Source organism: Tachyglossus aculeatus, chromosome 9, assembly GCF_015852505.1.
Source record: "Tachyglossus aculeatus isolate mTacAcu1 chromosome 9, mTacAcu1.pri, whole genome shotgun sequence".
In the NCBI taxonomy this organism is placed as follows: domain Eukaryota; kingdom Metazoa; phylum Chordata; class Mammalia; order Monotremata; family Tachyglossidae; genus Tachyglossus; species Tachyglossus aculeatus.
This window is the reverse complement of record NC_052074.1, coordinates 22,167,579-22,180,760: the sequence shown is the minus strand read 5'-3', so window position 1 is coordinate 22,180,760 and position 13,182 is coordinate 22,167,579. Positions and strand designations below refer to the sequence as shown.

General features: G+C 48.3%; 1 protein-coding gene across 9 annotated transcripts in view; it reads left to right on the top strand.

Moving 5' to 3' along the window:
• Positions 1-13,182, top strand: part of DTNB (dystrobrevin beta) — a 221,081-nt gene that overhangs the window by 199,595 nt on the left and 8,304 nt on the right. For 6 of the 9 annotated variants that reach the window (XM_038751192.1, XM_038751189.1, XM_038751190.1 and 3 more), the window contains 2 exons: positions 12,012-12,171; positions 12,868-12,957. In XM_038751192.1, coding sequence (XP_038607120.1) covers positions 12,012-12,171; positions 12,868-12,957 — 250 coding nt within the window. The remainder of the gene's footprint in view (positions 1-12,011; positions 12,172-12,867; positions 12,958-13,182) is intronic. The other 3 variants (XM_038751196.1, XM_038751200.1, XM_038751191.1) reach the window with 1 other exon arrangement.

Sequence of the window (13,182 nt, the reverse complement as noted above, 5' to 3'; positions counted from 1 at the left end):
TTTTTAATGATATGTGTTAAGTGCTTACTTTTTGCCCGGCGCTGTACTAAGTGCTGGGGTAGAATCAAGATAACCAGGTTAGATTCAGTCCCTGTCTCTCATGAGGCTCACAGGCTTAATCCCACTTTACAAATGAGGTAACCGAGGCACAAGGAAGTGAAGTGACTTGCTCAAGGTCACACATCAGACAAGTGGCAGAGCCAGGATTAGAACCCAGGTTCTCTGACTATGAGGCCTATGCGCTTTCCACTAGGCCACACTGCTTCTGAATGTTAATGTTAACCTTAAAGTCGATTTTTCAGCATCCTACCTTGAATTTCCAACATGTTGAATTACTCAGAATGCCAACTGCTGTTCAGAAGTGGATGTTGATTTTTCTGTGTGTGTCAATCTAATTCCCTCACTGTCCCAAAAGGATCCAAGGGTGGTAATGATCATGCTTATGAAGAGGCTAACAGAGGTCTGAGGTTCTTTTGGTTACACTGGTTCAAAGACTGGATATGGAGCCTATTTTCCTTATTTCCTCTTGACGAATTAAACCTGACAATGTTCTGGTGACCAAGACCTTTGTATTTGGGACCTGAACACCCCTTCTCTCTCCTGGAGCTCCTGAAGCCTAGGATTTTTCACAGCCCCTGCATAGACTTTCAGATCGAGTCCTGATTGCTCCTCCAGTTCCAGAGTGCTAGCACCTACCCTCTCAAAATAACCGTATTCGTTGGCTAGACTCCCAACTCTAGACCAGACCTGACACAAACTAAGGAACAGATGGCTAGATTGCATCTCTGTAGCCTCTGCCTTGTTTGTGGTGCAGCCCTATATATAGATTCATGCTTTGGCCATAGACGGCGTCACTCTAGCACCTGCATTGGCATCACACAACCTCTCCGGGTAGTCTTGGATGTTACTGTAGCAAAGAAAGTGCAAGGAGCAGTGCCAGGAAATGATATGAGTTCCGAAGCATTCCAGCCTTCACCTGATTTTTCCATTCCTCACCACTAAAATATATTGCCATGCACTCCAAGAAAGTGTCCAAAATCCGAGATGAAGAGAGAACGTTATTGCAGGACTGAAGAAAAATGCAAGGGGAAGATAATTTCTTTATAACTCATACTTTAGTGGTTTGAGGGAATAGTCTTGGATGGTCAGAAAGGAAAATTGATCTTCCAGCACAATTCCCTCCACAGTTAAGTAAAGGGTCCCAATCTGCCCCCTCAGTCCCCTGACATTTTCTGTTCTCAGAGGCTGTATATTGACAAAGCTAATTTCCAAATCCTGGCCCTTCAAAGACTGCACCTGTGCTCTTCAGGTCATGCGGAAGAGCTCTGCTCGAATCTCTAGGGTCCACCCTTTGGTTTTTCTTTAAGAAGTTTTAAAAGCAAATCTGAAGGAGCCTGTGGTCTGCTTCCCATTACCCTCTTCTTCTGCAAGAAATAATCCCTTTGTTCTTCTTCCCCTGGATAAGGACTTTTAGACATACCATCAGTTGTCCCCATTATGCCCTGTTCTTATTGTTATTGTCCAGAAGCCAGTGCCACGGAGTCTGGCAGGCTGAAATTACTTCTTCAGCTTTCTCTGTTTGACTCTGCTTCAGTAGTCACCTACTTTCTCCATTCTAACTTGGTTTGGAATTGAATCTTTGACCTCCTTTACCCTTCTCTGTAGGAGGCTCTGTAGAACCCTTCCCACAGACCTCCCCCTCGAAAGTAGATTCCCACTACTGATCCCACTCTAGGGCAACAGATGCCGGGGGTGAATCTCAGTGAATTCCAGGTTGGGACCGATGACCAACTCAGCCTCAATTCCAAGGGAGAGAGTTCCTAAATTGAGGAGTGTCAGGAGAGTAAATCCCAGCACCTCTTCAATTGCGGCTGTGGTGGACCTGGGAGGGCTCAGGAGTTCTTCCTCCTGTATTCAATCAGTGGTATTTTTTGAGCTCTTACTGGGTACAGAGCACTGCACTGAGTGCTTGGGAGAGTACAGTGCAACAGGGTAGGTAGACACATCCCCTGTCCACAGTGAGCTTACAGTCTAGAGACAGACCGTGACAAGCCATGGCCCCTGTTACAAACCTTTCTCAGCCCTGGAAGAAAGTGGCTCGGGTTGGGAGGATTCCTCTGCAAAACTGGGTATGCAGCTGCATCACCTGTAAGCTCCCTGCATCAGGTTCACCCCTGCCGCTCGGGGTAGAGGAAACACTGGTCTTACTGTCTTACTACCCTCCCTCTTGCAGGTCTCTGTGGGCCAGAGGTGCCAGAGTGCAGCATTAAGCATACTGCCACACACAAATACTCCCGCCTCTCCCTTTTCTCCTCTCCCCTCCCCTTCACTGCAGCCTTCTTTTTAAAAGCTCCTGTCCTTCCATTTTTTAGGCCTGGCTCTTTGGGTTTGTTCTAGCCAATTTTGTTAGAGGAAAAAAGCTCAGCAAGTTTCATAGGAGGAAAAGATTCTCCGTTAGTAACCAATGGAGAATCGGCCGAAACTGAAAGAAAGGAACATTCCTGAGACTGAGTTAACTGATGTTCTCTTTCAAACTTCCATGCTAACGTTTTACAGACCCCCTTAAAAACTTCATTGCCAAAGCAGTCATTCAACCTCTGCTGCTACCTTGTTTTACCTTAGTCTTCTGCTTTCGCTGTTCCTTCCTGACGCTGCTTGTGATATTGAGGGTGACATATTGTGGTGCCCTGTTTATCCAAGCAGAACTTTAATTTCTATTTCCTTGTCATTTAATTCTAGCAGTATTGGTATTAGTGGCTTATACTAAGCTCCACTTGGTGCAGGACACTCTACTAGGCACTGAGGCAGGGAATGTGTCTGTTTATTGTTGTATTGTACTCTCTCAAGTACCTAGTACAGTGCTCTGCACACAGTGCTCAATAAATACAATTGAATGACTGAATGAAATGCAGAATAAAGGAATGACAAAAAGTTCCCTGCCCACAAGGCACTTACACTCTAACAGGGAGACAAACATAAAAATATTTACAACTAAGATGGTCAAAATAAATAATTGGTTAAACATATACATGGGTGATACATGACTATGCCATATATGTGGGTATAAATACCCATTTAATACACTTACCCTTATAAATAAAGGCTTAGAGTTGGATGATGAGATTATATAGTTTAGATTGCTGGGAAATTAATTGGAGAAGGCTTGTACAAGGTGGGATTTTAGGAGGGCTTTGAAAGTAGAGAAAGCTGTGATCTGATTTGGGGAAGGATGGAATTCCAAGCTGGCGGAACAGGCGGGAGCCAGGGGATGAAGGTGGGAAAGAGAGACAAGAGAGCAAGGTACAGCTAGAAGGTTGGCTGGAGTGAAACCATAACAGCTGAAGAGGGCAGGTGGGTATAGTGGGGTGAGGTAGTAGGGAGCCTCAGAGCCTATCGTGAGGAGTTTTTGTTTGACTTGGAGAGACACAGGAAGGCAGTTTAGAGATTTGAGGTGAGGAGAGATGTGAACTGACCAATACTTCTGCAAGATGATCCCTAAAGCAGTGTATGGTACCGATGGGAAGGGAAGAAGCTGGAAGGAACATGTCTACCAACACTGTTATAGTGTACTCTCCCAGCGGTAATTACAGTGCTCAGCACACACTAAATTCTCAATAAATGAGACTGATTGATTGTAGCATATAGTAACAGCTTGGATGGAAAGGAAGGGGTAGAACTGGGAGATGTGTAGGAAGGCCCAGCAAGATTTGGCAGTGTATTGGATGCTGGAGGTGAGAAAGAGGGCCTCCCATCCTCCCCAGTTACTCCCTCAGGAGCCACAAAGTTGCCCAGATCAGTTCTGCTTCAGTTTTGTTGCGCCCCGGTGTCATTGTCACTTTCTTAGCAGGGACAAGAAAGCCAAGTGTGCTTATGTACAAAAGGGAAGTAAAAGGGACTCGGGAGTGTGGTTAATTGGGCACTTGGCATCTTGTGAGTGGATGGCTCAGAATGCTGAACAAGAAGAGGCGGTCTGGCGCAGGTTCTCTAAATATGCACAGGTCGGCGGGGGCCGCTTATCTCAGTGAGTCACTGAGGAAAGAAAGCAATAGTGACACTTGGGGAAGCAAAAATAAAGTAGAGAATATGGACTCCTGAGCTGGAAACCCTAGAGATGGCAACATACAGTAGGCTTCAGAGGGCAGAAGAGAGAGCCATAAGAGCACAAGGAGGTGATCACCAAAGAGCAGAGAGAAACCAGTGAAGGGCTCTCACTTGGGGTTAGTCTATGAAGGAAGCTTGGCTCAAGTTACTGGCAATCAGCTATCGCATCAAAGACTTTTCAGGTCACAATTGTAATTTCCCTTAGAAAACCCTGGTCATTTTTAGGCACCTTTGATGCCAGTGGCAAAGATTCCAAGGTGCGTGGACTAACCTAGTCTGCAAACATCCAGGGACAGTCTTAGGAATCTCTCATGTCATCAGTATTTATTTGCCTTGCTGCCCTAAGAGTCACTGCAGGAGGCCCCCTTGGAATGATCTTCAAAGGAATGGGAGACCTGTAGGGTTGTTTCTAGGTGCCCCCGACAGTTAGCAAAAAGGGAGGAGAAAAGCAGGGCCCCAACTGGAGTGGCATTTAGTCAGTGGAACTTCATTCCTGAGAGCACAGGGATGTTGGTTTATGTCTTTGTCATTGAGTCCCAGCGGTAATAAATATTAGAAATTGCAGTTGAATATTGTCTGCTCTAAACAGGATTTACTTATCTAAGGCTTTGTTCCAGAAAAATCTGCCGAGCAAAGTGCTTTGTCCCTGGCTGAGAGGTTTGAAATAAAGGTTTTCAACTAGAAGTGGAGTCTATTACTCATGTTAAGCTCTGTCCTGTGATTGGGTGTCTGATATACTTATGCTCTACCGCCTTCTCTGTAATTTATTTTAATGTTTGTCTCCCCCATTAGCCTGACTCCTTGAAGGCAGGGATCATGCCTACCAACTCAACTGTATATCGTACTCTCCTAGGTGCTTAGTATAGTGCTCCAACACAGTAAGCACTCAAATGCCATTGATTGATTTTTAAAAGACCTCCAGGCCTTGTTCAGGGCAGTGCCATTTGCAGCCCGAGATAGTTTCTCCCCACCCCCACCCCCACCCCAGTCACCCCTGCAGGGTGTCCATGAAGATGGGAGGGGAGAAGGGCCTCAAAGTGCTCATTTTGTAGCAGTCACTGTCAGAAGGGACAAACCAGGTTGACTGTCAGGGAAGACTCCCTCTTGGGTACTCACAGTAAATACAATTAGTGTTCCATCCTTGGGCAGAGAAGACAGGATGTCCCCACCACCACCAGGTCCAGCTCACCTTTCCATGTCAAAGATCAGAGAATTTTCTCTCTGGGTGAGTGCAGGTCAATAGTGTTTCCTTCACCAAAGCTAATTGTTGTAATAGGTGTCCATGCATACAAAACATGAGCGCGCACACACACACACACAAACACACATACACACAACACACCACGCACACACACACACCCCCCATTGATCTCCCCTCACATCCCCCTGCTTTTCCTTTCAGGTGATCCAGAGCCAAGTTTCCTTTAATTGTATACACTGCACTCCGACTTGGAGTTCGGACTGCTGCCAGACATTCTTTTTGAGTTTGATTCTTTCTAATGACTTCTGGATTTGAATTGTCCAATGGGTTGTTGCTTGTTTACTCACTTGCACCATTTGGGTGCCCCCCTCCACCCCTCCCCATTTCTCCCCACCCTGGCTATGCTCCTTCCACCCCTAACCAGAGCAAGAAGGAAGCAGCTATGGCTGCTTTCTCTGCCGTTTCCTCTAGTCTGGAGATGAGGAGAGGGGCGGGTGGGGGATTTCGTGTCTAATTTAACTCTTGTTATGTCAGACGGTTATATACAAACCTTTCAGCACGATAGACAATATAGCATCTAATGATCCTGTCACCTCACTTCGCTCTTTACACTCCAACATTTGATTAGACAGCTGTGCTTTCCTAACAGAGCTGCTGCCAACCCAGCTCAAAATAGAGTGGGAAATGTGTTTTTCCTTACTCTTGACAAAAAAAAAAAAAACACCTCCCCACAGCCCGCCCATCTGTGCCCCCACTTGTGTGTAAGTTTCACTTTTGGCTAGCCCAGGTCTCAGGCCTGCTGGGCCCCTGTCCAGTCACTGTGCCTGCACCCTTCTCCCAGCCGTTATTTCTAAGCAGTGACTCTGAAAATCAGCACTGAGGAGGACGGAGTTTGTTTTATTTAAACACACTGCAGCAGAATGAAGGTAATTGTCCACACAAGCCATCTGCTACCTGGCGGGCGTCCATGAGTCGGGAAGACAGGAATGTAGGGCTGAAGTGCCTCTTTCATTCTGTTACCATGATAACGGCCCAGCTCGGGATTTTAGTAGGGGTTTTTATTAATGCTCCATAGAGGTTATTAGCTCCCAAAGTCAGGCACTTTGCCATGGGCCTTTGCCATTGTTCCCGTACGCCTGACTGTAATGTGCACCCAAGGAGACAGGAACTGCACACCCCCTCCCCCTCCCACCGTGGGAGGAGATACTGAGGGGCAGGCACCCCCACTGCCCAGAACAATGCAGCACCGCGCTGTTTTCCTGCAGCAGGCGGCTCTCCTGCCTGGGCGGGGTGGGTTTCCTGGCCAGCTCTCCTCCCACAACATGTGGGCTCTGTGCTCTGAACAAGTGACTTCAAAGTCCCCCCTTGGTGTATTTTCTGGTAAAGTCTCCCGGCCTTGGGGTCAGACTCTTCTTCAGTGCCTCTTCCCAGACTGTTAATGTTGGGTTTGGAGACCCAACATCTTTGCGTCTGTTTGGGCAACAAGGAGAAAAACAAATTGCCTTTCTCAGATTTCCCTGGATCCAGACATTTCCTTTATTCACTGCGAACCAGATGAAAGCCTCAGGTTAGTGGGTTGGTGGGTTTTTTGGTTTCTTTTTAACCCAGGTTTAAATCGATGAATAGGGAGCTTTGGGGCTTCAACCCCTCTAGCCCAGTTAATGTGTTAGCTCTGGAAGTTGAAGCAGGGAGCAGCCATCCGCCCAGTGGGATTGTGGCCAACTACTGGAAGGTTTGAAGTACTCGAGGGGTCAGAGTGGTGTTGCCTTTCTTCTCCCTGGGGAAAAACGTCCCTCCCATTTGCAACGGGAAACAGTTGACTGTTCCCTTTGTTCAACAAACATTTTAGTCTTTCTGTCTGGTGCCCGGGCAATCCTCTGTCTAGTTCCACTCCCTTTCCGGGGCCTCTGCTCTGAGTGGAGTCACACCTAGTTCTTAGTTTCCTGGCTCCCAAGAAAGAGGGGCTCAAACCGTGATGGGGCAGAAGACAATGCTGAAGGGTAAAGATCCCCAGTTGCCTCCCCGGGTGATGACCAGCAGACATATGGTATCTCTTCCCATTTGCCACTCAAATTCCCCGACGCTTGCAGCCCCAGAACAGACTTGGACCTATATGTCGCCAGCTACAGATCCCCTCTCTATTTTTTTTAGACTGTGAGCCCACTGTTGGGTAGGGACTGTCTCTATATGTTGCCAACTTGTACTTCCCAAGCGCTTAGTATAGTGCTCTGCACACAGTAAGCGCTCAATAAATACGATTGATTGATTGATTTTAATGGTATTTGTTAAGCACTTACTAGGTGCGAGCCACTGTACTAAATGCTGGGGTAGGTAATAATGATGGCATTTATTAAGCGCTTACTATCATCAATCGTATTTATTGAGCGCTTACTGTGTGCAGAGCACTGTACTAAGCGCTTGGGAAGTACAAGTTGGCAACATATAGAGACAGTCCCTACCCAAAAGTGGGCTCACAGTCTAAAATGTGCAAAGCACTTTTCTAAGCGCTGGGAAGGTTACAAGGTGATCCCACGGAGGGCTCCCAGTCTTAATCCCCATTTTACAGATGAGGTAACTGAGGCACAGAGAAGTGAAGTGACTTGCCTAAGGTCACACAAGACAAGTGGCGAAGCCGGGATTAGAACCCAGGTCCTTCTGACTTCCAGGCCACTAGGGCATGCGGCTTCTCCGTATTTCCTATCCCAGCAAGAGTCTCGTAGCCCATCGAGGAAGTAACAAACGTGATTCGGGGAGCTGAGTGACCTTAGCCAACTGGAGTGAGACACGAGAGATAGGCCAGGCTGACGGTAAGGCAACCGTAGCAGTTTCCACCAGCAGCTTCGTGAAGCGGGGGAGGGGAAGAGGTATTCACATCTCCAACCCCAATGCCGTGAAGGAAGGGACAGGCATGAGGTGTGAGATTGAGTGTGCATAGGCCTGGCTGCCGTCCGTCCGTCCGTCCGCATCCACTCCACCCCACGGTGGGGAAATGTGGTGAGGAGAGGGAGGGTGTGGTTCAGGTATTGTGCCGCAGATTCAGAATCACCCCAGCAAAACCTTCTCATGGGGGGATGAAAGCTGCCTTTCTGTTTTCTCAGCTTTTCCCCCTTTCACTACTATGAGTCAGGACAGTACTGTGAGCTATTGATCATGGTTTCATGTCCTTTCCTGTTCCTCTAAAAGGCCGGTACTGTGCAGCAAGGTTGGTTGGAAAGGGGATCTGGACCTTTTCAAGGTCAGAGTGGGGTGATTTGTTTGTCTTCATAGGGAATGAGAGCACAGGAGTTGTTTGCAGCTGGATTCCCCGTCAGCCTTGCCTCACTCAAGTATGGCAGTTTCTATGTCAAAACATTCACAAATGGTTCGGTTTGCTGTTTTGGAAAGTGATCATCCAGAGCCACCCCAACCCCACCGCCTCCAGCCCCCTTACAAACCACCAAAAGACAGATCTGTCTGGCCCACCCTACTTCATGCAAATGATCTGACCCTGCTGAAAAGAGGGTCAAACAGGCTCAGGCTTCTACAGTGAGAAATCTCTGGGGCCTCCAAGCGAAACCTGCAGTCCCCAATCGAAGCCCGATCAAGGAGAAGCAGCATTCAGAGACCTACCATCAAAAGGGCCTTGGGCCATCCATGGGATTACCTCAGAAGCAACCAGAAACCCCCGGGGTCTGCGCCGTCCTCAGCTGTCCCCCGGCTTTCCTGCCCTGGTGACAGTCCCTCGCCACTGACCACTGTTACCAGCTAAGCACCCTGCGTTAATAATTGTGCTATCTGTTAAGTGCTTACTGTGTGTCAGGCACAGTTCTACGCACAGGAGTGGATAGAAGCAAATTCCACGTGGGGCTGACAGTCTTAATCCCCATTTTACAGATGAGGTACCTGAGGCACAGAGAAGTTAAGTGATTTACCCAAGATCACACAGCAGACGTGTGGTGGAGCAGGGATTAGAACCCAGATCCTCTGGCTCCCAGGCCCGTGCTCTATCCGCTAGGCCACGCTTGTTCTCTCAAGTCATTGACTTGCTGCCCTGTGACTAAAAAGGGGGGTGGGCGGGGGGGGGGGGGGTCGCCACAGAGTCCAGAAGTCACTGGACCCCAAAAAGATACATCCTGTTTGCTACTGACGTGAGTGGTCGAAAGCAGACATCACCCCTTAACCAGTTCTCCCCTCACCTCCTTAATAGTGTCATTATTATTGCTCCTAAGATTTATTAAGTGCTCACAATTTCTCAAGCACTGTACTTAACACTGGAGTAATTAAACAAAAATCAATTAAGATATATAATTGAATATATCACTATAATCCTATTGACAATAAAAATAACATCAATCGATCAATCATATGTATTGAGCATTTACTATCATCATCATCAATCGTATTGAGCACTTACTGTGTGCAGAGCACTGTACTAAGCGCTTGGGAAGTACAAGTTGGCAACATATAGAGACAGTCCCTACCCAACAGTGGGCTCACAGTCTAAAAGGGGGAGACAGAGAACAAAACCAAACATAGTAACAGAATAAAATAAATAGAATAGCTATGTACAAGTAAAATAAATAAATAGAGTAATAAATATGTACAAACATATATACATATATACAGGTGCTGTGGGGAAGGGAAGGAGGTAAGATGGGGGGATGGAGAAGGGAACGAGGGGGAGAGGAAGTAAGGGGCAGAACACCGTACTAAGCACTTAGTACATGTAAATATGTAAGGTAAACAGTACTTGGAGGCAGCAATCTTCTGTTATGCATCCTCCATAAGAAGTTGTCCTATTCTAAAGATTACACAGGGCCTTCTGCCTCTGCTGTGTCCCTGCAGGGGTGGAGGCTGGTCTGCTGAAATGTCAGGTGATCTGGAACCTCAGTGAGGGGAAGCTGGGGGCCATGTGGTGAGCCAGAGCTTCTACCCACCCTCTGCTCCTGTAGAATGGCGGCAGCATGAGAGGACAGGAAATGTAGAGCCTCAAGGTGTGGGCTGGCCCCTTATGTGCATAGTGATGAGGTGGAAGGAACAGATTCACATATAAGCTGGGCCTGAAGAAAGCAACTTGGTAATAATAATAATAATAATGGCATTTATTAAGCACTTACTATGTGCGGAGCACTGTTCTAAGCTCTGGGGGGGATACAAGGTGATTAAGTTGTCCCACGTGGGGCTCACAGTCTTAATCCCCATTTTACAGATGAGGTAACAGGCTCAGAGAAGTGAAGTGACTTGCCCAAGTTCACATAGCAGACATGTGGTGGAGTCGGTATTCGAACCCATGACCTCTGACTCCAAAGCCCGGGCTCTTTCCATTGAGCCATGCCGCTTCTAGTGATGGCATTTGTTAAGCGCTTGCTATGTGCAAAGCACTGTTCTAAGCGCTGGGGGGATACAGTGTGATCAAGTTGTCCCACGTGGGGCTCACAGTCTTGATCCCCATTTTTACAGATGAGGTAACTGAGGCTCAGAGAAGTGAAGGACTTGCCCAAGGTCACACAGCAGACTTGTGGTGGAGCTGGGATTCGAACCCATGACCTCTGACTCCAAAGCCCGTGCTCCTTCCGCTAAGCCACGCTGGTAGAAACCCTGTGCCTGGACCCTCTCAATTAAGAGATTTCTACACAGTATCTTCAACCTAAAACTGCTCTCCTGATTGTGTCTGCTGAAGACTCAGTCTGTCCGTTTTCATAAGGACGCAGTGGGATGAGCATTCTAAGCCACTGAGTTACAATTGAACCCCCAACTTATGGAATCGGCAGCCTGGACCCCTTAATAATAATAATAGTGTTGGTATTTGTTCAGTGCTTACTATGTGCCAAGCACTGTTCTAAGTGCTGGGGGAGATACAAGGCAATCAGGTTGTCCCACATGGGGCTCACAGTCTTAGTCCCCGTTTTACAGATGAGGTAACTCAGGCACAGAGAAGTTAAGTGACTTGCCCAAGGTCACACAGCTGACAAGCAGCGGAGCCAACATTAGAACTCATGACCTCTGATTCCCAAGCCTGGGCTCTTCCCACTAAGCCAAAATGCTTCTCTAATAATAATGATGACATTTGTTAAGCACTTACTGTATGCCAAACACTGTTCTAAGCGCTGGAGCCGGGCGGGGGGGGGGAGATACAAGGTAATCAGGTTGTCCCACATGGGGCTCACAGTTTTTACCCCCATTTTACAGATGAAGTAACTGAGGCACAGAGAAGTAAAGTGACTTGAACAAAGTCATACAGCTGACGAGTGGAGGAGACAGGATTAGAACCTCTGACTCCCAAGCCCATGCTTTTTCCACTGAGCCACGCTACATGACACCCCTCTCCCTCCTCCCCCCCAGACCCCACAATGTACCCTCCATCCTTTCAGTCCATCCAAACTTCATCTCTAGCCCCAGGCTCCCTTCCTTCTCTTTTGCCTTTAAATTGAGTAATCTGCACTCCCCATATTTCCCTCCATCCCACTTCCCATCTTTGCCACTTCCTCCCCAGCCTTTCTTCCCTCCTGCCTGCCCTTTCGTCTCTCGGTGCCCCTGAGAAGGCAGTGTGATTCCTTGGTCTCAGCTTTGGTTCTGCTTTGAGAAGCTCTTTTCCATTTAATTCCTGCCCCTCTGGCTGGCCTGTAGTAGCCCAAAGCCAGGCTAAGGGAGAGGTCCCTTCGTCCACTCAGTTTAAGGAGGCTGGGGCCCCGGGATAACCTAATGAATTTGGTGTCTTTGTCTCCTCTAGGCCCAAGCTGCAGGATCCCCACAAACATCTCCAACTCACGGGGGGAGCCGGCCAATGCCCATGCCAGTCCGCTCTACATCCGCCGGCTCTACCCCTACCCACGGCCCTCAGGACTCCCTGGCTGGAGTTGGAGGAGAGGTGCAAGAGGCCTTTGCACAAGGTGAGTTCCAGCCTCTGGTTTGTGTGAAGGCTTGAGTGAAGGATGGGTAAGACTGAGAGCTGGGACCCTCCCAGGTATTTTTCTTGCTTGATCCCAGCCTCATGTGGGAATGGTCACCAGTGTTCTTTCTAAATAATGGGGCCTGGATTAACAAAGTGGTTCCTGCCGCCTTGGTGCCCTCTCCCTTCAGGGTGATCAGGCGAGCAGATAGAAGCTCTTGATGCAGGGCTCGCTTCATAGGGCCAGGGCGGGGTGTCCATCAAGCTCTGGGCTCTGCCCTACCTTCACTGTATAGTGTGAGGCCCCTTGCCAACTTAGCTCCACCCCATGTTCTGAGGACTTGATGAAACACATCTGCTCGGGGCATGTCGTGCTCCAGAGGAGCTTAAAAGATGCAAACAGAGCAGAATGTATCTAGGGAGGATGATGGTCATTGGCCGTCATCTAGCTCAGAAAGTTGTACTTCTGAAGCCTACTGTGGTGTTCCCCTTGTGGAGACCAACACCAAGATAGGAGTGTTCTGACCACGTGCGCCTGAGAGAAAGCATGAGGTAGACAAAGCCACCGCCCTAGTAAGTCGAGCTCCTTAGTGCTGCGCTGCTACATCCTGGAAGCTGACCAAGTTGGGTCACGGTTGTGGATTCCTTCTCCCCTTACCCCCACGCTGGCATCGCTCTCTGCTCTGACTCCCCTTAGGTACGAGGAGGAACCTTCGCAATGACCTGCTGGTGGCTGCTGACTCCATCACCAATACCATGTCATCCTTAGTGAAGGAGCTTCATTCAGGTGAAAGCCCGAGTGCCTGCCCCACTTTCTGCTCCCTCTCCCCCTCCACCTACCCTCTCCTCTTTTCTCCAGCACACATGCACAAACACTCAGTTTCTTCTCTAAGAAGGCACTCTATTTGGGTGAGAATCAGATTTCCGACCACACTGCACACCATCTCCATTCCCTAAATCACACACCGCCTTACCTTAAAGCAGCCAGTACATGCGTGCATGCACGCACGCA